The sequence below is a fragment of the Pungitius pungitius genome, chromosome 3, assembly GCF_949316345.1.
Source record: "Pungitius pungitius chromosome 3, fPunPun2.1, whole genome shotgun sequence".
In the NCBI taxonomy this organism is placed as follows: Eukaryota; Metazoa; Chordata; class Actinopteri; order Perciformes; family Gasterosteidae; genus Pungitius; species Pungitius pungitius.
The window spans coordinates 10,338,387-10,361,108 of NC_084902.1; the positions used below are offsets into that span (position 1 = coordinate 10,338,387).

The 22,722-nt window shown below is 43.8% G+C and overlaps 5 protein-coding genes across 5 annotated transcripts in view; 1 reads left to right on the forward strand and 4 right to left on the reverse strand.

Moving 5' to 3' along the window:
- LOC119226383 (schwannomin-interacting protein 1) overlaps positions 1 to 2,001 on the reverse strand; it is a 153,049-nt gene extending 151,048 nt beyond the window's left edge. Inside the window, exons 1-2 of the mRNA XM_037484359.2 lie at positions 1,867 to 2,001; positions 1,518 to 1,611 (exon numbers count right to left, since the gene is read on the reverse strand). Of these exons, the coding sequence (XP_037340256.2) occupies positions 1,518 to 1,611; positions 1,867 to 1,889 (117 nt within the window). The 5' untranslated portion in view covers positions 1,890 to 2,001. The remainder of the gene's footprint in view (positions 1 to 1,517; positions 1,612 to 1,866) is intronic.
- On the forward strand, positions 1,996 to 3,563 carry LOC119214647 (P2Y purinoceptor 6-like). Its single transcript, XM_037466530.2, has one exon. It carries the CDS (start codon positions 2,458 to 2,460, stop codon positions 3,433 to 3,435), a length of 978 nt encoding a protein of 325 aa, XP_037322427.2. The 5' UTR covers positions 1,996 to 2,457; the 3' UTR covers positions 3,436 to 3,563.
- A 976-nt stretch (positions 3,564 to 4,539) lies between these two features.
- On the reverse strand, positions 4,540 to 11,948 carry mfsd1 (major facilitator superfamily domain containing 1). Its single transcript, XM_037467180.2, has 16 exons — positions 11,434 to 11,948; positions 11,280 to 11,332; positions 10,993 to 11,105; positions 10,835 to 10,877; positions 10,680 to 10,747; positions 10,410 to 10,518; positions 10,163 to 10,265; positions 9,620 to 9,718; positions 9,028 to 9,139; positions 8,194 to 8,250; positions 7,803 to 7,959; positions 7,291 to 7,388; positions 7,061 to 7,173; positions 6,902 to 6,949; positions 6,682 to 6,748; positions 4,540 to 5,956 (listed from the first exon to the last, which is right to left on the reverse strand). The coding sequence occupies exons 1-16, from the start codon at positions 11,600 to 11,602 to the stop codon at positions 5,953 to 5,955; spliced, it is 1,413 nt and encodes a 470-aa protein (XP_037323077.2). The 5' UTR covers positions 11,603 to 11,948; the 3' UTR covers positions 4,540 to 5,952.
- Positions 11,949 to 12,410: 462 nt separating this feature from the next.
- On the reverse strand, positions 12,411 to 20,015 carry LOC119215221 (P2Y purinoceptor 13-like). Its single transcript, XM_037467193.2, has 5 exons — positions 19,685 to 20,015; positions 19,509 to 19,546; positions 15,800 to 16,001; positions 15,332 to 15,721; positions 12,411 to 15,222 (listed from the first exon to the last, which is right to left on the reverse strand). Exons 3-5 carry the CDS (start codon positions 15,995 to 15,997, stop codon positions 14,749 to 14,751), a joined length of 1,062 nt encoding a protein of 353 aa, XP_037323090.2. The 5' UTR covers positions 15,998 to 16,001; positions 19,509 to 19,546; positions 19,685 to 20,015; the 3' UTR covers positions 12,411 to 14,748.
- Positions 20,016 to 20,753: 738 nt separating this feature from the next.
- Positions 20,754 to 21,939, reverse strand: LOC119228811 (P2Y purinoceptor 13-like). The gene is made up of 2 exons (XM_037488783.2): positions 21,894 to 21,939; positions 20,754 to 21,691 (listed from the first exon to the last, which is right to left on the reverse strand). Exons 1-2 carry the CDS (start codon positions 21,937 to 21,939, stop codon positions 20,754 to 20,756), a joined length of 984 nt encoding a protein of 327 aa, XP_037344680.2.
- Positions 21,940 to 22,722: the final 783 nt, after the last annotated feature.

Below are 22,722 nucleotides of genomic sequence, written 5' to 3' on the forward strand. Positions count from 1 at the left end.
TGCACTGGATTTCTGCTCCTGTTGGATACGAACACAAGTTCATGATACATTGTTTACCGCATGTTGACTGAATTAGGAAGAACAACAGGCTTCATGCGTGGCGCTGATTAATGATTTCAAAATTCCAGGAGTCAACAACCTCACCTGGACTGTATATTTCATGTCTAATCCCATTAAACGTGACCTTCCATGGCATGCTGTTTGAATAAATGGTTAACAACACGGCCTTGTGGCCGTAAATTCGGCTCCCCCATTGATTATGGAGCAATAGCTGGATGGATTAATGTTTTTCCTCGAGGATTCACGCCTCCGCAATGAATCTGATTCACTCACAGCAACACAGCGCGTGGAGCAGCCTCCACATCCCATAACCGTTATTTCTCTCCTCATTCATGTTTCACACGCCAATTACTGGTTAGCTCATCATCAAGCTTCTTCTCATATCAACCGACATGGCGTCTCATGGACTTAATGCTGAATCAATTTGGCAAGGAGCAATAATGAGATTCAACAGTCAAGTGATGCAGAGGGAATGGACTGGAACAAATCTGGAGTCAAAATGAGAAAGTTCCAGTGGCGATGTCAATGGACGAGAGACAGAGAGAGAGAGAGAGAGACAGTGTGTTGAGAGGTGGCACCGTCAGAATATATTGCAGAGTAAGTCGAAAGCCGTGATGGAACAGTGCTTTCAGAGCTCATGCGCTCAATATCCTCAGCCGCCGATAATGCGCAACACTACATCACTGGCATCAAGTATTCAGGCTCAATACAACCAGGTGAACTTGTGCACCTATGCACTCGCCCCAAATGCATAGAGATAGTGTACAGGGATTCTGTTCACTTCTATGCGCAAAAACGGAAGAAGAAAAAAACTGAAGCTAATTTGTAGCAAACTGTTTAAAGTTCTAAATTATTCCCTTACATGAGCTGCGGTCTCGTCTCGAGGAGCAACGGATGCATTCTCAGTCATTTGCCCCCTGAATATTCCCTGCTTGTGGAATCTGGGAGGTATGTAGCTGTAATGCCACCTTTTCAGCTGCTGCCATGCAAAAGAGGCCATGAGCCAACATGAAAAAGCAAATTCCCCAAACTAAATTGAATTTGGTCAATCGTGCCATGTGAATGGTTCAATAAGCGGAGCGGGATTCAAAGCAATAATGAATAACACATGACAGCGAGGGGGGATTTGGGTTCCCTTGTGTGTGGCGCTGATCTGTATCCGTTATTGATTCATGTGGAATAGTTTCCTAAGTGATGCCGTCTCGCAATGCATCAGGGTTCTCACTGGATGTAATGTTTGTACAGTGAATTGCCTCATTTTCACCCCCCCCCTGGAGACCTGGCTTCTGAAGCAGTAAGCATACGCTGCTCCTAGGAAAAAAATATCAGAAAAGTGAAATGGCATCTTTGCCCGAAAAGCTCCTTCGCCCGGAGAGAAGACACCGTCGTCCATGAGCGGATGCCCTTCACGCCATCAATAGCACGAACAAGGTAAAGTAAGAAAGAGCGAGAGTTACCTGGTTATTAATGCAAAGAGCAAGGTGTTTCCTCTCCCGAGCCACAGCCAGACCCCCGCTGCGCAGCCTCGCCTCCTCTCCCTGGTACATGCTCCTGGAAGGACACCGCTCAAGTTAAGAGACAACACAAACTCCCAGCGGACACGAGGCAGCCCTTCGAGCGCGTGAGCAACCTGTGCTCATCTGCAGAGAAGTACCGTTGTTGAGGATTTGATCCCCCCCCCTCCCCCCTCCCGCCCGGTGCATCTTGAAGCAGCGCGTACCGGAGATTGTCGTTCGTTCTAATAATAAACACCGTGGCCATGCACGTGAAAATGACACGGATCAGAGGATGGACGTGACCACTGACCTGTATGCGCCGTTCCTCAGCATGACGAGCTCTCTATCTGTGCCCCTCGCTCTCGCGTGTCGCGGTGAGACAGAGATGAAGTGAACACTTTGAGCCAGGAGCAGCCGGGGAGAGGGAGAGAGAGAGAGAGAGAGAGAGAGACCACACTTGGAAAATTCTCGCAGCCAACGGGACGCGCAGTGTGTTGCACGCGGTTTTATACAGCGCCGATGTGCACGCGTGCCCCATGCGGGTGTGCGTGTATGGTGTCCTTTAAACTTGGCTATCGGGTCCGATCACAACATTAAGTGTTGTGCACGCCTCGTCTCCGGGGAAGGGCACGCGCGCACTACAGTGTATCTACAGCCTATTATTGCAGGCTCGTGAGATGCCTCGCGGTGGGCCGTATCTATTTGCTCATGCCGTAGATAGGGCGCTATAATGGGTTACATCACACATGCTGGGGCTGGGAACAGGAGGGACGCAGGAATTGAACAAACACCCGAGTTTAGTATTTGAGAAATGAGCACACGTCCTCTTTACACTGAGCCCCGGGTTGTGGAACGGGTACGTGGCGTCGGTTAATCCTCGAGTGAATAATCAAACTTTTGAATGGAGGACGGAGTCTGTCCAGTGACCAACTACTACCAGCGGATCCTCCTGCCGGTGTCCTACAGCCTCGTGTTTCTGCTGGGCCTGACTTTAAACGGCGCCCTGCTGCGGTGCGTGTGCGCTCCGACGCGTCACCGGAGCGGCACGCTCATCTACACGACCAACCTCGCCGTGGCGGATCTCCTCTACGTGCTCACGTTGCCCCCGCTCGTCGTCAGCGACGCCATGGGCGAGCTGTGGCCCTTCGGCGACATCCTCTGCAGAGGCGTGAGGTTTTTGTTCTTCGTCAACCTGCACTGTAGCATGGGGTTCCTCGCGTGCGTCAGCGTGCACCGGTTCCTCGGGGTGTGCTTCCCCGTAGCCGCTGTGCGTCTCAGGTGCGGGACGCTGGCCCGGTTGGCGTCGGGCTCGGTTTGGGTGCTGGCCACGGCGGAGCTTTTACCAACTCTGGCGTTTGCGCACACGGGCGTGATTAACAACAGGACGGTGTGCTTTGAAATGACCAACCCGGGGCAATTTAAAGTATACTTCCCCTATGGGCTGTTTTTAGCCCTCGTTGGTTTTCTGATCCCATTCCTGGTTGTCATCACCTGTTACTGCTCCATGGTGACGGTGCTCTACTGGAGGTGCTCTTCGCACGCGAGGACGGCCCGAATGCGCAGCAAGTCCATTCACAAGGTGCTGGCCGTGTTCCTCGTGTTCGTTGCGTGTTTCGTGCCTTATCACATCGCGCGGACCGTCTACTTGTTTGTCAGGGTCTACCTGCCCGGAAACTGTCATCTTCTCAACGTGTCCATGATAGCCTTCAAGGTGTGGAAGCCGCTGGTCAGTTTTAACTGCTGCGCCAATCCTCTCTTCTACCTTCTGGGCAGTGACCGGCAACGTCAAAAGCTTCGGACGTGGGTGTGGAAGACGACACGGGTGCAGCCCATCGTGTGTGTGGTGCATGAGGGGGACAAACACCGGCCAGGAGGGTAGAGTTCTTGCATCAAAGATGTTATCATGGGTCAGAAGGTGGCAATAACAATGTGCTGTATGCCGTGTTTGATAATCATTTGTATCATTTTATTTCTAAGAATATGTGAATAAAAACATTCAACAGCCAAGTCACTAACTTTTTCTTCTTCTTGCAAGCAATTAAACCTGATGTTTTGGCTAATAAAATAAATACCCTCAATTGTATATTATATTTTTGACGTCCGCACACGTGACTGTCCCATTCATATGTACACATATTTACACCACCAGCCAGCAGACTCAACCACTTACCAGGTGACGTCAGTAATGTCCTTGAGGGTTCAGGGTTAAGGGGGGAGATTGCGATTGGGCCATCGACAGGTAGATCAAGAGCAAGGATGTTATTGCAGAGACGATTGACAAATATACAATATATATCATACGGATTATTTTCTGATATTATACTGAATTTATATACATATATAAAAACCTAAGTACATATGTGGTGTGGTTTCTAGAAAAAGACCTGGCAGAAAAATAATGGGTCCAAATCTAACAGCCATGGCGGTAACAATACAGAAAAGTGGACAGCTGAATAAAGGGCATCATTTCAGTCAGACACGCCTGTGGGAAAGTGAGGACAGATGGGTCGAGCAGTTGTCTGGAAGCTGAGAGGACAAGACAGATGGGGGAATAAGACTTCTGTTGAAGTGGAATGTTTATACTTGTTTTTAGTCAAGTGTAGCTTTAACCAACCCTGATGGCTTTCTTTAAAAACAAAAAATGTGTTGCCAGTGTGAAGATCAGAGGCTGAAAGAATGGATTCCTGCTTGAATCGTGGTCAATAAGAAGCAGCGTGTCTATCCGAGTGCATACCTGTGGATCCAGCCTTGACAGGTCCCGGTTGCGTAAGCCAAAAGCAGACGTGTGTGTTAGTCGATCAAGGTCACCTTCACTCACTTTGCTGTATTGCCTTTCAATCTTGCAGGAATAACAAGGTCTCCATTTTTATCATCTCTACAGGCGACAGAGATACAATATTACAAATAACCAGAGGATGAATCAGTCAGCCTGTTGTAAAGTGTTGGAAGGAAAAACATACTGCAGAATAAGGTAGTAAGAGATTCCACAAGCTTTCAGACATGAATGTTTAATTAAACGTCAGAGTTCCATTAATAATCTGCCATCAAAAGTCAATTGGTTTTACAAAGAAACAGTGCAACAGTTCTGCTGTAATTTCTCAACCATGTCATGTATTGTAGACAGCTCAATAACAGTTGGTAGTTTAACATAAACATTGTCAGTTAAGGAAATACTGTCCTGCCGTCACATCGCTGCAGTGCAAAAGAGTGATCAGGGAGGAGTGCAGCATGATATCTGGCTGTATGACAGTGTGGTCGTTCAATGTGCATTCCCACACATCTTCATAGACGTGCTGGCCCTTCAAAGAGTAACTCAACACTTCAATGAAAAGCAGAGTTCTACTCCCTCAGACTTTTAAAATCCATTCTGTCTCGGAATAAATGCACCGCATCACTTTCGGGTATTCACAGAAAGTTTGCTCTTTTGCACCTGTAACCGACCAACAAACGGTGGTGTCACATACCCGCAAAAAAGTGGGAAGTCAAACTTTAGAAAGTCAGAAATATTGATTTTCAGGAGGTGTTGAGCAAAAGACAGTCGAAAACACCACATATATGTGGAACTGATAAAAAAGGCCACATTTATACAAATACCAATATCATTAAAAAATCCATTACAAAGTCTTTTGATTTTTTTTGTGGTAATGTACCACTGATGATGCAAAAAAATACATACATCTTTATGCGCCCATTCAAGAGCAGATAAAGGAATTGGAAAATAAAGAGCTACGCTCTTTAAGATTCAAATTGAATAAGAAATAACTAAGAAAAGCCCAGTAAGGTGGTTTTTGCTGTGCAATTGTGACTGCTGACAACCGCTATGTACACTAACTGCAGAGTTCCCTGCAATAAGGCAAGTGACTGAGCTCTTCTGGAAACAATTTGCAAAACCAAACTAATAAAAACATCAAAAAAATTAACCTATTTACATTTGAAACAATTGAATTGATATGGTGGGTTGAATTAGCAGGTCATAAAATCAAGCTCTATTTTTTCATAACTAGGCACCTTTCTACAGGACATGAGCTGCATCTTTTTTTGATCCAAACACTTTGGAAGTAAAACTCTTCAGTAACTGACGGGACTCGGACCGACACGGCCGAAGTGGAATAGAAATTGTGGAGGTTGAATATTGGATGAAATGAAGCAAATATAAAAAGGTCAGTAAAGAACTTCCATGCTTCCAAGGGTCCATGCTGATATGTGTCATTTGTCAGCGTCCCGATAAGGACAGAACAAGCTATTAGGACATGGGTAGTTATGTAATAGTCAGGGCCAGACAGTCCGATCTGATGGGAAGAGCCACAGGTGAGAGTACTGAGTCAGTAGTGCAGTCCCACCAAGTGGAAGTTGATTGACAGCTCCTGGATGGCCTTTTTGTTTTCCTTTATAATCCTCATCTGGAAAATATCAGTGACAGAATGGACAAGAAAGTGTCAGTCTGTGTTTTCACAACACATAATATACAACATACGAACTGTACAGACACCGGTAAATGGATCGAGGGACAGAGAAAGAGGTGACACCACTTCCTGCTCTCATGCTGCCTGCTCTCACACAAATAAGGAGAACAGAAAGTAGTCATATCCCCCGAGCATGTGTTTTGGTTTGCCGGTCACTAAATAAAGTCAACCGCAGGTGGTGTTATTGACATGCGATCTACATGAATGCACCCACTTGCTCTTTCGGGTATAGCCTGGGTTTCCTCCATCATGTGAAAGAACTCCTTTCAAAGCAGCTCAAAAAATAACTTCAGTTTTACACCACATTACCGTCGTTTGTAATATGTTAGGAAGAAACAGGATTCTGCAACTGTGCGTTTGTGTCACGCGATTGAAGTGTAACACCTGGAATGTAACCAGACCTATGTCGTTCAATCTGTTGAATAATTGCTGGAAATACAGATTAGAATAGAAAGTCTACCATTTTCACTAAATTGACTGCAGCAGGACACATTTAGAGTCAATTAGTGCTCAAGTGTTCTTCCAAAAAATGCCCGTACCACTTGCTCATACAAGTGGGTTGTTCATTACGCTTCTGAGATGCAGGTCTAATTGTTGAGTGAGTGGATGGAAATGCAGCGATGGAAGTTGCGGGGGGGGGGGGGGGGGTCAATGCTACTCACTCGGCGTCTGAAGTGGCTTCTTTGTGGAGCTTGGCTCTGGCTGCGGCTGACAGGTTCAAATCTCCTCCTGGAGCGAGAGAGAGGGAGAGATTAAGAAGCGAGTAGGAGGGTCGGTACGGACAGGACTTTGCTGGAGAGTGACAAAGTAAAATGAAGAAAAAAAAAAAAAGCAGGGAAACAGAAAATCAGAGAGAAGTGAGGCCGAGTTCAGTCTTCTCACCTCTGAGGTAATCCACAAAGTAGAGCATCACCACTGCAATCAATGCAACTGCAAAAAAATAAGGGGAGGCAATGTGGAAAAGCACAGACATTATCACTCAAAGGTGCTTAAGAGGAGCTGGAAATGGCTTTTATCTCAAACACAAAAGAAAATACTGACGGCAGATGCAGACACAGAAAAAGACTTCCAAAACCAGGTATCCCTTGTTGTCTAGGATGGTTCCTGCTGCCATGGCAATGAGTGCCAGTCCCAGGTTCTGGATCGACTGCATGCTGGCGGACGAAGGCAGGAGATCAAGTGCAGCGTCAATAACAACTATTAATCAGTGATAAACGTTTCCGACTGAATGCAGGAGAGTCGGGGATGCAATGGTCATGGCGGTTACATACAAGCCGTAGGCAGTCCCCAGCTGATGCTCAGGTACCACAAAGGCCACCATGGGCCAAAGGGCACAGGCCAGAAGGGAGTAGGAGACACCCAGCAGGGACTGGAAAATAAGGAAAAACACATAAGACGGCATTGTCACAAAACAGTTCACAGTTCTGTCGGAATTCCTTAAATAAAGCGAAATAATGTTTTCACTTACATTTTCTAATTCCCACTGCTATCAAGCCAGATTTTAATGTATTTTTTTTTTGTTTGATTTACATAAAATAGAAAATGCTGTTTTAATTTCTACCTACAAATGCTACAAGTACACTTTGAAGAAAAAAACAACCAGGTGTCAACAATGAACCAAAATCCACTACGATCCTGTTATTTTATTTTTCATGAACTTCTAACCACTCTATTAACCATCAACGGCGCCAGTGAGATGATCAACATTACCATTCCCTCATCCCACAACTGTCTCTAAATGTACTAAACAATGTCATTGAAATATTGTGAAAAGGGGCATTACCATGGCGATCCATGGGTTCCAGAAGGTGAAGGCCAGCATCAAGTGAGCGGCAAGTGTGGTGATCACGGCAATCATCACCCAAATCACATTCCTCCCCGTCTTATCAACCATGAAGCCCAGGAGTGGAGACGCCGGGGCGGAGATGATGTAAACAATACTGGAAAAGAAAGAAGAGTGGTCATTTCCTAAAGGCCCAGAATAGACTAATCTAAATGTCACACAGGTGGTTAATGACTTTCAGCCTACATTGAAAAAGTAATCCGACACGTCATCTATTAGAATTAGAAAAATGCCGCCCACAAAAAAGGAAACACGAGATACAATCAGCAACAGCAGACTACGACGGGGCTCGTGCCTTGAGGTAGATCGTTCTTAATGGACTCCAAGTTACCTGTTGACAGCTCTGGCTTCAGCTGGGGCGAAGTTGAATTTTTCAATGAAGAACACCCTGTAAGAAAACACAAGGTCACAATACTGAGTGCAGCTCAGGCTTTATGTTGAGGAATCAGGGCGACTCCTGAAGCAGGTAACTCTTGGTCTTCGGTTCGTGGTTTTCTGCCCAATTTGCATAACGAGGCCCTGTAAGCACGGCCCCTCAGTGGGAAAACATCGACAGTTGCCAAGTGATTTGAGAGTGGCGCTCGGAGAAAGGAAACGCAGGTTGTGATCGCTTCAATTGGTTTCTTTTCACTGCAGACCCATTTGTCAGACCTCGGTCCACTTCTGACTCCCTCTCCCTCCCTCTGTGGTACTATGACAACGCAGCACTGTAAGGTAGCAAGACAAGTGTTTTTTCGCCGCGCGCAGGCGTCGTGCGGATTTAACGAAGGTTCTCTGTAACTCTGAGCAGCGCTGACAAATAAAAACCAGAGTTGATCCCCAGTACGCTGTCCTGCTACCGTATACTCACTAGAGCACTAGAAGCGTGGTAATCCACAGCTAAAACAGTCTCTATCCTGCTGGAGGTGTGTGGTGCAGGTAAAAACTGAAAAAACATTGGATCAATTTATAATAAAATATTTTACATAAACTAATTTGAAATGCCAATCTTTCATCAACAACACTGTACTGACACATCATCCTGCATTAAAAGTATATAGTATTAATGTGTGCAGAAAAACTGGAGGCACTGACAGAAGGAACGATATTCTGGGTGGGTTATTTTAGTGGTGTAACGATGTGTGACGACCACAAGGTGTGTGTGTGTGTGTGTCTCAATACTCACTGTCCAAGTCCAATAAAGGGGAAAACAGCCACATAGTAGCACACGCATATGATGAAGATGAGCCACAGGTGGAAGGGGAAGTCTTTTACGTCCGTCAACTTGATCACCTCACCTAATGTGCAAGATTAACACAGGCGCAGGTCAGCTTAGGAACAATGTTTACATTTATACAAAAGAAGAAGAGCGGCTCATCTGAAAAAACACAAGCCATCATTGAGGCAAAATGATACATAACAACCTCACGCTACGACCCGCTTTACTCAATCATTTAGATAATGTTCCCTGGCATTGATATATTTTAGGCTTTTGACTACTTGCAAGACTTCCTCTGATCCTTGAAACGGCCACTTACGAAACAAGAACATTTTACGGATAGGAACAAACAAAGAGGAAATCGGTTGTTGTATCGATTCCCGCGTCAGCGCGACAGAATCGAGCTTCCTCAGTCTCTAGATACGCGACAACAAAAACAAAACCTGGCCTTAGAGTATGTCGTGGTCCACGCTGATTGAAGCATTCTTTAGTTATTGACCGACGTAGCCAAAAGAGGAAAAACAAGAGATAAGAAGGACACAATCTTGGAATAGATTACCCGTTTTGTCTTTTTCCGTGTGGAGGATTCTCTCCGCTCTCCGGTCGAGGAATCCCAACACCAAGGCACACACGAGTGAAAACAGGCAGGTGACCGCAGCTAAGGGAGAGAAACAACGAAATTAGAAAGATATGAATACATTTTGGAGGAGAAAAAGTCGGGACACTAATTATACTTGGTGATTAGATTATCTAAAGAGTTGACAGAAGCCTGTCTGACGACTGCTGATTGGATTCTATTGATCGTTCTAATCTCAGACGTCGCATTCCCGGTGAGACACAAAGGAAAGCACATGTCTGGCTGCAAAAAGGCAGCACTTCTAGCTTTAGAAAGGAGGTCACCCGAGAGAAAACTATACTTCTCCAAACTCATGTGACTCATCTGCTGCAGCCGGCAGCACTTTTTCGTTCTCCATACCACTTCTCTCTCTCGTCTCTGCCGACCGTGTTATCTGAGATCATTAGTTACAAAGACAGGATATCGTATCCCTAGCAGAGCCGGAGATGAAGCCCATGTAACAGTAACCAGAGTAACTACACTCACCCAGCATGAGCGACCCTCCGAGCGCCGTGTACCCAGGCGAGCCCACGAGGTCGGCAATTTTGCTGTACACCCAACCCATGATGTTCATGTTTACTGTGCTGCCCTTGAGACGAGAGAGAGAGGCGGGTGAGTGAACTCAGGGCGACAGTGACGTGGACTTGCAGGGCTCACTTACCACAGCTACAGTAAATGAAAAAAAAGAAAGAAGAAGAAAAAGGCAGTAATGCACAATTGTTAGTGTCCTTACCAGGCGAGCCATGCTCAGCTGAAGGCCAAACACCAGATTGAGCTCTTTTCCTTTGAACCAGTTGACCGCGTAGGTGTTTTGAGCCACGGCCAAGGATTCTCCTCCAATACTGACCAGAACGAGAGAACATTTTCTTTGTGAGGGGTTTCATTTAGGCGTCTATTGCAGGTTCAGATCTGATAGCGGAGAGATTTTCTTATACTGGAAAACTAGTCCCTGGTACGTGAAGGTGAATACGTTTCTACACAAATGCAAAGGGGATTTGCTCACCCAAATATGAACCGTCCAGCTTCCATCAGCCAGAAACGATTCACCAAAGCGCCTGTAGCAAATATTATCTGCGCAGAGAAGACAAGTTTAAACACAAATAAAGAAAATGATCCAGTTGTTATTGCTTTTTAACAATTAAATGAAAAAGTATCTACCTGTCCCAGACACACAAAGAGGGAAAAGATGATGGTCCCCAGCCTACAAAAAACAAAAAGTAAATAAATGATGAAAAGAACAAAAGCCAATACTCTCACTTTCCCTGATGGTGAAAAGAATAGATTTTAAAATAAATGGGCCTCATTAGTTTTCGTACCTGATGCCGAAAACCCTGTCAAGGAGGAATCCTCCAAAGAAGCAGAGCACCACATTGGGCCAAGAGTACCAGGCATACAGCTGCATGAACTTTGACGTGTTCAGGTTCAGGTCCTAGGGAACACAAAGTCTTCATTTCCACGCTGTGTCCGGATGCATTAAAACCAGCAGGTTCACTGGACTGTTCTGGTTGAGTCCTTCAGCAGATTCACCTCTGAAGTCGTGCGAAGTTATGTCGCATTTAGGGAGAGACGCTGTGGTGTACAACCTTACAGAGGAATAACTTACCTGAAGGACTTCAGATTGAAGAGCAGCCGGGTTGTCGTAGCAGAAGTAGCTCCCTGAAACAAGTTAAATACAATGAGTGGCGACACAAACAACGTTGCTTTAAGCCGAATGCATTTTACCAAACGTAAGTCACACAGAGAACATTAGCGCTCACCGAAACCCAGGAAGCACATAAACACCAGGACAACCACCCGGTGACAGAAGTGCTTCGGGTCGCAGATGGCCCGCATCGGACCGCCGGGTCCTCCGGCCGTTCGTCCGCCCGCGGACGAGCCCGAGTCGTCGTCCCCCAGCAGGCTCTGCCTCTCTTCGTAATCCGCCATGTTCGTTTGTTTGGGATATGCTGGGTGAAAAGTTGACGACGGTTTTGTGCAGGATGTGTGTCGATCACATGACCCGGCGGAGGGGGGGTCACGTGCTGTTAGCTTTGTAGCTCGTGTCCCCGGACAGAGCGCTGTCTGTCTGCGCGAGTGTCTCAAAGTCGCTAGGCTGCATCCTTAAGGACGCATTCGTCGAGCGCATACGTCACTTCCGCTGCGACTCGCCAGTCCCATTACGTCGGCTCCTCCGAACGCAATCGAGGGACGCAGCCCTCCAGGAACCGATTTGGAGGACACATTCATCGGATCTATCCTTTGCCGGACAGCATATCCCAGCATGCAGTGCGGGCCGACATTTATCCAGGACGCAGGCAGGTGATCGGGGGAGTGTCCACTTTTAAATGTAACGTTGAGTAATATAACTCACTCGAATATCTACCGATATCAATGTTATTATATAATATATATAACATCTTAATTTATGAAATTGCTTAAGTTACGCGACGTTGGTAACCGATGTCGTGTTTATAAATTCACAAAAGACTAGAACAAACTGCTCTTGCTTATAACGTGAATTACGTCATGCTGCTACCCCCCGCAACCAGAGGGAATTACCCACTTTACCCAATTTATTGCAAGGTGACGTAAAGAACGGGGTAACCAGTGAAAGCACGCAGACGTAAAAAAAGGTAAACAAGGAGGACGGCCAATGTGTGGGGTTCATGTAATGTTAGACATTTTAAACTTTAAAGATGAAAAAACACATGAGGTCACACGATATTTACAGATTTATTCATAAAAATATAAACTGTAAAAACATCATTTGAAATGACTTGATGAAAGAGGTTGTAAGACATCCACATCGGAGAGTAAAAACTATGAAACAAATACATTACATTACATGTCATTTGGCTGACTTACAATAAGTGCATTTCAACCATAGGGATACAATCTCAGAAGTGCAAGAAACAAGAATTCATTAAATACACTTCATCTAAAGCATAATTTTTGACGGTCTCATGGTGATGTGATATGCTGCAGCAAAGTGCTGTTCCATTGACATGTTCACCATTTAAAGCCAGGTGACTTCAGTTAAAGTGGTGCCAAACTCATTTTGCCTCACGGACCGGTTTTATGTTAGACAATGGCTGTGTGTCGAAGTCCTGCATCCTTAAGGACACATTCGTCTGCTTTTTTCCCCCTCCGCCAGCAATACTGTACTGTACTGTACTATAGTAGACAAATACATATAGACAAAGTAGAAGTCATATGGGTATGTAGGCCAGAATCATAAAGCGTTTAAGATGCAACATATTTACACATGAAATAAGTGGAAGCCAAGCCTATCCGGAACACAGATGTATTAATCAAACATTTTTAATCTTGTCATTGTTTTGAGAAACAAATGGTAATTTATCAATATTTAAATGATATAAAATGACCTGCCATCTTGCAAGGAAAAAGCCTGGAAACGTTCAAATCGGACAGTTTGACAAAGTTAAGTTTGCTTTAACCAAGTGCAAAGGAACACATCATTCTTTCATCAATTTTAGTTTTGTGTGATTTGATTAAAATCAATTGTTAAATATTTTAAGGACATGGCTGTTTATCAATTCCTCTTCGCCTAAATGTGAAAGTCTTGCATGTTCTTGAATCCTATCTCTGTTTTTGAATTTGAGATAAATATGTCTGCAATTATCCAAAATACACACTCCACACATTAAAGTGTTTTAGTAAAGTAAGTCAAGCCTCTTAAATTTTATTATTATCCATCACTGGAAGTTTAGAATAGTAGACCTTTTTTGTTCAACAAGTCTAAACTTTAATGATCCACCTACTTGCCTCCTATTTGTCTTGGTCTTTTCTCTTCCAAACTTGCTTTGTGCACACTGGAAGGCAACATTATCAGGGTTTACTTAATTTCCATGAATGTCATTTAGACATTTCCATAATTCACTATTGGGGGGGGGGTCATCTGTCGGAGGATTTAATCTGAGGGAGACAAACGGTCTTTACTCGCCTCTGCGACCGCTCTGTAGCTCGTTAATTTCCTGCCAAAGTATCAGCTTTGGTCGTAGCGGACAGCGGTTTGAGTGGGTGAAGATCATATTTCATTATTACATTAATCAGACCTGCATGGAGACACAATTGTAAATCAGGTGGGGAGTGACATTTATCCCGCGGAGCCAGTTCATGTCGTCTGGGCGTATTGGCAAAAGTTAATTTATTCCGGTTCTATATATTCTTCCATCGCCTTGTTCAATTTTTGAAAATAATACTGCAGTAATGCTATCATGACCTTTGGAAAGATTCTGCTCTATCTGTGGTTTGATCAACCACATCTGCAGCAATGTGTGTCTGCATGCAGTTCCTGTCAGTCAGCCACTAAATAAAGGTACTCTCCGAAAAACATAATCATCTGTATTCAGTGCTTACAATAAGCAGGGTAAGCACAAACTGCCTCCATTTAAAAATGTAATTTAAAATATATTTTTATTTCTTCTGCTGCATTATCTGTATCATCTACTAGTTCTTTTCTTAATTTGCTGCCTTTAATAATAAATTATCTTAGCAAAGATGTTTTCTTTGTTTTTGATAATCATGAAAGCTATTGCACCACATGTTTTAGACTAATTTATTTTTCAAAACCCTCCAGCATGAAAGTTAAATACGATAACATTTAAAAACATTAATCGTATTGGTATTGGTCAGACACTGTAGCTTTCAGCAGTCTGCTGGCCTCATTTTGTTATCACTCAGTCCCTGGTCACATTTTGTGTGTAATCATTGAACAACATGCACTGTGAACATGTTTTCCTTTTTGCCAAAGTTCTGGGAAGGGAAAGTGCAGTTTGAATGAGATTAGAAAAGCGAAGGAAGTAGAAAATATCAGTCTGTACAATTAAGAAAACATGTTGGATGACTTAGCAAACATGGGTCAGACGGTCATGGTTAGTCGGCCCCTGTATCAAATGGTCTGACTCTTTTCTCTCGCATTATCTATTAAACATCCTTGTATTATTTATGAATTTCTACAACTACTGTCATTGCGATACATGCTATTTACAAGCAAAATAAGCCTTCCAGGCGCTGTCTCGTCATGCCTTGACTGAAAGAGATTGATTCCCCATTGGACATTGTCCCGTGTGTTACTGCGCCAACCCATCACATGACATCCTGTTACTTAGACGGATCTGTGACATCTCCTTTAGAGTCAGTGTCGCCGCGGTGGACTCCATTGTACTGACGGGGAGTTGCTTACGGCAGATTGCAGCTGTCAGTCTTTTCCTAAACACCTTACACAGGAACACGTAGATAAGGGGGTCGAGACACACGTTAGTGGACAACAGCCACTGGGTGGTTTCTTTAGCGATGTAGAGAGCGTTCTGCGTCTGGCAGGGACCCGCCGTGCTGCGAGTCTGAGTGAGTGTGTAGGGGACGCGAACAAAGTGAAACGGGGCGAAGCAGATGAAAAACACCCCCACTACCACATATACCTTTGCTTTGGTTCTGCGACTGACCGCTTGAGATCGGCTCTTCGAGGCCTTGTATGACTCATAAACCTTCTTGCTGATGAACGTGTAGCAAACCACCATCAAGGCCAGCGTGCCCCAGAAAACCACCTGTAAGCACAAGTCAACAAAACAGCTACAAGGTCAACGTATGTCATGCATTTTCTTTTACAGAGCAGATATGCCACAATGTCAAACAAGTCCTCTATCGGATAGGTACCTGACAGAAATAGTTGAAACCTTCATGCCAAAGCATGCCGGCTTCGCCCTTCATGGAGGTGCACTTCAGTCTCTCGCCAGAGACCCGTGGCGGCTGGTTACTCAGAATAACGTTCGGTAAGGCCAAAGCTAACATGACTGCCCAGACAGCTGCACTCAACACCTGGCCAACACGAACCTGCTGGAGGAAACACTTCCCAAAGGGCTTTACTATCTTCAGGTAGCGGTCCAGGCTGATGAGCCCCAGCAGGAGGATGCTGATGTACATGGTGATGTAGAATAAAACAGCAGTGTATTTGCAGTAAAAGGCACGTAATTGCCAGGAGCCCACGTCTGCATCACTTAAGACCCTCACAGGTAGGGTCAGGGTCATTAGAAGGTCAGCCACCACCTGTTAATGAAGGACATTTTTTTTTTGCTGTGCACTGACAACTTAATGTAAAAATCAGCACCCCCCCCCATGTCTTACCACATTCTTTAGAAAGACCACAAATGTCGAGGAGCTGGGGATGCTGAAGAAGATCCAGGCAGCAAGGGAATTCAGTATCAGGGCGACTATAAAGAGGAGGCTGTATAAACAGGGGAAAACCAGAGCGGTCACACTGGTGTCCCGAACACACTTGAGAGAAGTGTTTGAGTGGCTGTGGTTCATCTTCGGATCTTCCATGGACCTGTTTTGGGCGGGAGTAGAGGGGGCGGGGGTTGTTAGGAAGAGAGGGTTACAATTGAATTTAGTTTGACTCATTAGAAACACAGTGATATATATACAGGACTGTCTCAGAAAATTAGAATATTGTGATAAAGTTCTTTATTTTCTGTGATGCAATTAAAAGAACTCCATCAGGAGGGTAAGACACAAAAAGAAATTTCTCAAAGAGCAAGCTGTTCACAGAGTGCAGTTTCAAAGCACATCCACAAAAAGTCTGTTGGAAGGGGGACATGTGGCAGGAAACGCTGCACAACCAAGAGAGATGACCGCAGCCTTAAGAGCATTGTGAAGAAGAGTCGCTTCCAGAATTTGGGGGAGCTTCAAAGACAGTGGACTGAAGCTGGAGTCCAGGTATCAAAAGCCACTGTTCACAGACGTGTCCGGGAAATGGGCTACAATAGCCGTATTCCCATGGTCAAGCCACTTCTGAACTCAAGACAACGGAAGAAGCGTCTGACTTGGGCTATGGAAAGGAAGCACCCGACAGTTGCAGAGTGGTCCAAAGTCCTCTTTTCAGACGAAAGCAAGTGTTGTATTTCATTTGGAAGTCAAGGCGCCAGAGTCTGGAGAGGAGCAAAAGCCAAGTTGCTTGAAATCCAGTGTGAAGTTCCCACAGTCAGTGATGGTTTGGGGAGCCATGTCAGCTGCTGGTGTTGGTCCACTGTGTTTCATCAAGTCCAGAGTAAATGCAGCTGTGTACCAGCTGTGTATTTTAGAGCACTACATGCTTCCGTCTGCTGAAAAGCTCTATGGAGATGAGGATTTCATTTTCCAGCATGATATGGCACCTGCCCACAGTGCCAAAACCACCAGTAACTGGTGTACTGACCATGGCATTACTGTCCGCGATTGGCCTGCCAATTCCCCTGACCTGAACCCCATAGAGAATTTGTGGGGTATTGTGAAGAAGAAGCTGAAAGACACCAGACCCAACGATGCAAATGAGCTAAAGGCCGCTATTGAAGCATCCTGGGCATCCATAAAACCTCAACCATGCCACGCCGCATTGATGCAGTAATCCGTGCAAAAGGATTCCTAACCAAGTACTGAGTGCATTAATGGACATTTTCAAATGTTTGATTTTGTTTTCCTGTTATAAATCTTTTTTTTTACTTGGTCTGAGGAAATATTCTAATATTTAGAGATGGGATATTTGAGTTTTCTTAAGCTGTAAGCCATAATCAGCAATAGTAAAAGAATAAAAGGCTTGCAATATTTCAGTTGATTTGTAATGAATCCAGAATGCATGACATTTTTGTTTTTTTAATTGCATTACAGAAAATAAAGAACTTTATCACAATATTCTAATTTTCTGAGACAGTCCTGTATATAGACATGAAGAATAGATCGAACAGGTACAGCGTAATATGTGGGGAGAATGTGCTTTTCTGACATTATTCATAATGATCTTTATGTGGGTCCGTTAATTGAGACACTCTCCGAACTCACTACTGAGACATGACACGTACTAATGAAACTTTATTGATGTGCTTTTACACACACTCTTGAGACACTTACACATACATACTCTGTAAATGCACGCACATATATATAACATTATACATACTGGTCTGAAACACTTAGGAGTACGTATGAGAAACACACATGATTACATATATATACTTTTTCTGAAGAGAAGTTTCTGCGGTCGGTTTGTCGACACTCAGCCTTCGCTGAACCCACAGCAGAACTGTTGCTTAAACAACTAACTTCTTGTGTGAAAAGTCCTAAAATTACATTTTGTTACATTGACCGGCACAGCTGGAAGGCTTTTCATTTATCAAGCTCCAGGCTTTATACTCAGTACCCACCAGATCATCAGTTTACAAACCTGGAACTAATGCAACGACTAAAACGCGCCCTGTAACAATCTCCTGTCTCCCTCAGGTTCTCTGTCACTCTGGATTCCCTGCAACCTGCCTTCTGCATTCAGCCTGCTGACCATTCCGCCAGCTTATTTACAACATTGCAACCCCTGGTTCTCTATAAATACAGACTGTTGAACCTTTTCTGCTGTGTTCTGCTCTTGGGTCGAGCACCACAACAGACATGACCAATGTACAAAAGCATATTACGGAAGGACGTAAGATTGGCGCTTTTCCATTTAAACCTTCCCTCATTAGGGTCCTCGCTACGACTAGTCGTAGAGGAACCTATTGTTTATAAGGAATTAATATTATTATTCTCACAAAGACCACACTAGGCCAGTTTCCGCCCCCGATGTCCGATCAACTTTGAAAGTTGGCACACAGGTCCTCTTCGACATGCTCTACAAAAAAGTCAATCATGGTATGCAAATACAGCTAACTAGATTTACCGCCATTTTGATTATAGTGAAAAACACATTATTGGCAATTTCTCCTAAACGCTTAGTTTGATTGTCACTTAACCGTTGGTGGATCATTATTGGGTCAATGTGCCCTTGATATAAAAAAATGGTGCTGATAACTCATTGTTTGGATGAGATATGGGATAATTAACTTCACAAGGGGTGTGGCTTAATCTGGCAGATTTTTAACTTCCAAATAACTTGGCCTGCCCTCACCAAAATTATAGCATGTGTGAACAGTGAACACACCCTAATATTTTCATAATTTTTGAAGAATAGGGGGCGCTGTAATTAATGGTTGAAAATCTGCCCTTTTGGCCTGTTTTTGGCCTTTTTTTATAATTTCTTACAGTTGTAAAATACGGGATGTCATTTTTTCATACGAGAAGTTATTTCACAACGTTTCTGTGGCCATCGAAGGTCGTATGTACGTATGTATGTATACTATTTTATTTTTGCATGTGCATAGGTCCACAGAGTATGTACTGTATGTGTAACTCAATACTTAAGTCCTAAACCGCCCCTCAGTTTTTTAATTCAGTTTTACGTTGATGAAGGCATCCACTAACTCTTGCATTTGTTCATTCTGCATTTGCTTCCTGTCCGACGGTATATCTGTCACGGTTTGGCCTCGCTTCCTGTTTTAGTTTGAAGTTTCATGTCTCTTGTGGTCCTGGGTTAACTTCACTTCCTGCCTTGTCTTGTGATTGCGTGATTGTCTCCACCTGTGTCCAATCACCTGCACCTCCCTTGTGTATTTAAGCCCTGTGTGCCTGTTGTCCTTTGTCGCGTCATTGTCTATATGTCCCTCGTCGTTGGAGCACGTCTTAAGTTTGAGAATAAAGAGCACTTTGGATCGAGAAACTCTGCGCCTGAGTCCTCACTGCAACCAGCTCCAGCTGCGATCGTGACAATTTCTGCCTAGTGTGTTGTCTTTGCATTGAAAACTTTAACGGCTTAGAATAACACTGAGACCTGGACCAGGTGCTATGGCAACTGAGATATATACAATAGACTGTTTGAATGTTTGAAAGCACAGGCTAATGTTCATTAATGCTAACAAATTATATAATTGTGCCCAGCTTAGAGTGGCTATCTATTGAAAATATATATATGTAAATGTAAATGAATCAGTCTTACCTTCTTATTGTGTCCTTATCGTCTGTGACTGTTACTGCCTTTGAAGAAAAATTGAATTAGACAAAGACAAAAGAAAGAAGTGAAATATTCTCCTTCCCTTCTTATCGACAGGAACTAAATCTATCCACCCCCCCCACCCCCCCCCCCCAAAAAAGTCTTTAAGAAGTACTTCTTACTCAAAGAGGTTTCCGTCTGTCCGTCCTTCTCTCTCCGTGCCTTTAAGTGTGTATGTGTGATACTCTTACAATGGGTGGTCCCTGGAGCTACTGTGTGGCTGTCCTGTCACAGTCCCAATGAGTTTGCCAGTCTTCCTTCCTTGCTGAAAGACCCTTTCCTTCCTGGCTTCCTGTTCCAATTGTCTGCTGAGAGGCTTGATGTGCTCCGTGCCAGTCCCCCTGCCGCCGCTACCCTGCGTCAGTCCCAGAAGCAGCTGACAGACGAACACCAAAGCTGTGGCTTTATTTCTCGACAAACATCAAGAGACCCTCCTCTCCACCCACCATCCGGCCACCCGTTAACTCCACCAACCTGTTTTTTGTCACTGTCACAGAGCCAGCTGCAACTCCACAAACCCCACAAAAAATGAATAAAGATATGTATCTATTCATATTTTTCTCACGTCATATGCAATGTGGTTTCCTGGCTCACAAGAACTCATTTACCACAAATGCACGCACAAGATAAACGTCATTAGCCCTAGACCCACAGAGAGCTCGCTAAGTTTGCTCAACAAAAAATGTGTTAATCTTACAATAAGAGACAATACTTTTATTTAGTGTTTATTTTTATATTGTTTATAACAATTGTATTAAACAGACTTGTTTTAATATGTATCAACAACAGATTTCCATATTTTCCTTGGATTAGAATTCTGCAAATGGAAGGCTGGCCGATGGACCCATTGGACTTGAGTAGAATATTAGAATAAAAACATGACCAACAAACATTATATTAATTCAGCGTGAGAGGCATAACATAATGTGTCCTGCATAGGAGGTGCATAGACTTATTTACTGTCTCCCCCCAAGAACTCTATTCATTGTGAACTAGCAGAAAGACTATTTTTGTAGACAAATAACAACAAAAGACCAGCACCCTCTTGTCTTATGTTGTTCATCTCCTCCATCCTTGTTGTATTTCCTGTTCATGGTTTTCAAGCTAGTTACAGCAACACAACGTCATGTTGGGACAGATTCTATGATGGAGCACAAACAAAAAACATTACAACAATAATCTGACATTAGTCTACAAAATCTTCTTGAACATGTCGTTGAGTTTCTCCTTGAACTCCCGACACAGAAAGACGTAGAGAAGCGGGTCCAAGCAGATGTTTGAGCTGGCGAGCCAGTGGCTGAGGTCCTTTGCTAACTTGCTGCTTAAAAAAGAGCAGCTAGAATAGGAAAAAGAGTTGACTTGTTGAAACGTGTATGGGATCCTTACAATGTGGTAGGGTCCGAAAGACCCAAAAAACACCATGACAACTAGGAAAACGCGTAGCTTGATCTTCTGCTTTCCCTGGTTGTTGTTGCTGCCAGATTTCCGAAAAGACTGGATGACCTTGTTTGCAATGCAAACGTAGCAGACCACAATGACCAGGCTGACCAACCAAAAGAAAAAATTCATGCAAATCACAATGTTCTCATGGACTGTACGTCCAGCTGATCCTTTCAGCAACATACAGGTATTGATCTCTGTTATATTGCCTAGTGAGTTGTTACTCAAAATCATATTTGGTAAAGCGAAGCCTACGAGCATTATCACCCAGACCAAGCCGGATATCAGTTTGCTCAAAGTCAGATTCTGACCAAACAACTTGCTCTGGGGCTTCACGATCTTGAAGAAGCGGTCCAGACTGATTAAGCCCAGCAGAGCAATGCATGTGTACCGTATACTGTAGAAAATGGGACTGAGATAACATGACAGTATGTATATTCTGTTGGATGCACCTGGCAAGTATTTCACAGCCATGAACGGGATGATAATGGTCATTATAACGTCAGCGGCCACTAGATTTTTTAGGTACACCACAAAGTTGGAAGAGGCTTTGATGTGCAGGGAAACCCAGCCGGAAACCCCGTTCAGAAGGAAAGCCACGGGGAGCATTAAAAAGTAGAGAGCAGGTAAAACAACCCTGTCAATGTCCAAGTCTTTGGGAGACGTTTGATTGGCTGGCGTCCCTGCACCTGAGGAGAGATGGTTCATTTGGTTAAGATTCAACATCCCCATGAGACTTTTATACTTTATTATCATGCTGTGACTAACTGTCACGCTGAATGTGCGTGGTATCATTTGGCCGCTAAGTATGTTAACAATGTCAATGAAACAATGAAATAATTCAACAGTGAATCTGTGGGATTACTAGTTTTTTTCACTTTCTCCACTTACCCTGCTGGTTACTGTCAACCAGAGGATCCATACATCCGTCATCCATTATATGTGCTTATACCAGGAGGCTAAACAAAGCAATGGAAGGAGTTGTTTTCTACCGTAAAAAGAAGATCAATATAAATACATTTGAAGCATGTTTTTTTTCTGCATTACTTTACATAACACATGTACATATCCATCCGTGTCCTTTATTTTCCAACCAAAGAAGCAAATGAATTACTTAGTGTGAATAGACATGCATTTTTAAGCATGCATGATTTTAATTATATGATGATACATTAGTTATTTTTTTTGTTCTGAAAGACAATACTATCTTTGACATTAGAGATTAATCTATCATTGACAAATGCCAGATTATGAACTAGTAAGGTCAATACATGCTTAGGATTACTTACAGTTGACGGCTTGACTCTTCTCGAACACAAAGCTGAGACGTGGACTTGTGTGACAATATACGCCGATGGGAGGTGTTTAAGAAACACTGTTGAATTTTCCTAGAAAACCAATCATCTCTTTGGTTGTGATAGAACCGATAATCTTTCAGGAGTTATGCAAAAATATTAAAACCTTCAGATCTGTATACAAAAGCAACTACACCCCTGCAGTGTAAACAGGACAGAGCAGATTGGATATGGAGAAGGTTTTGGATTCAGGGACCCCCATCCTTCTTTTAGCCCACTTATAAACCTCAGACGTTCATCATCTCTGTATCAACTTCAAGATGGAGCTGCAAGCATGTATGTTTGTTTCTTATTTCTTTTTACGATCTCTATATGACTCTACGTGTTTATCATTATTCCCCATCCTCTGGCTCATTAGCTCAGCA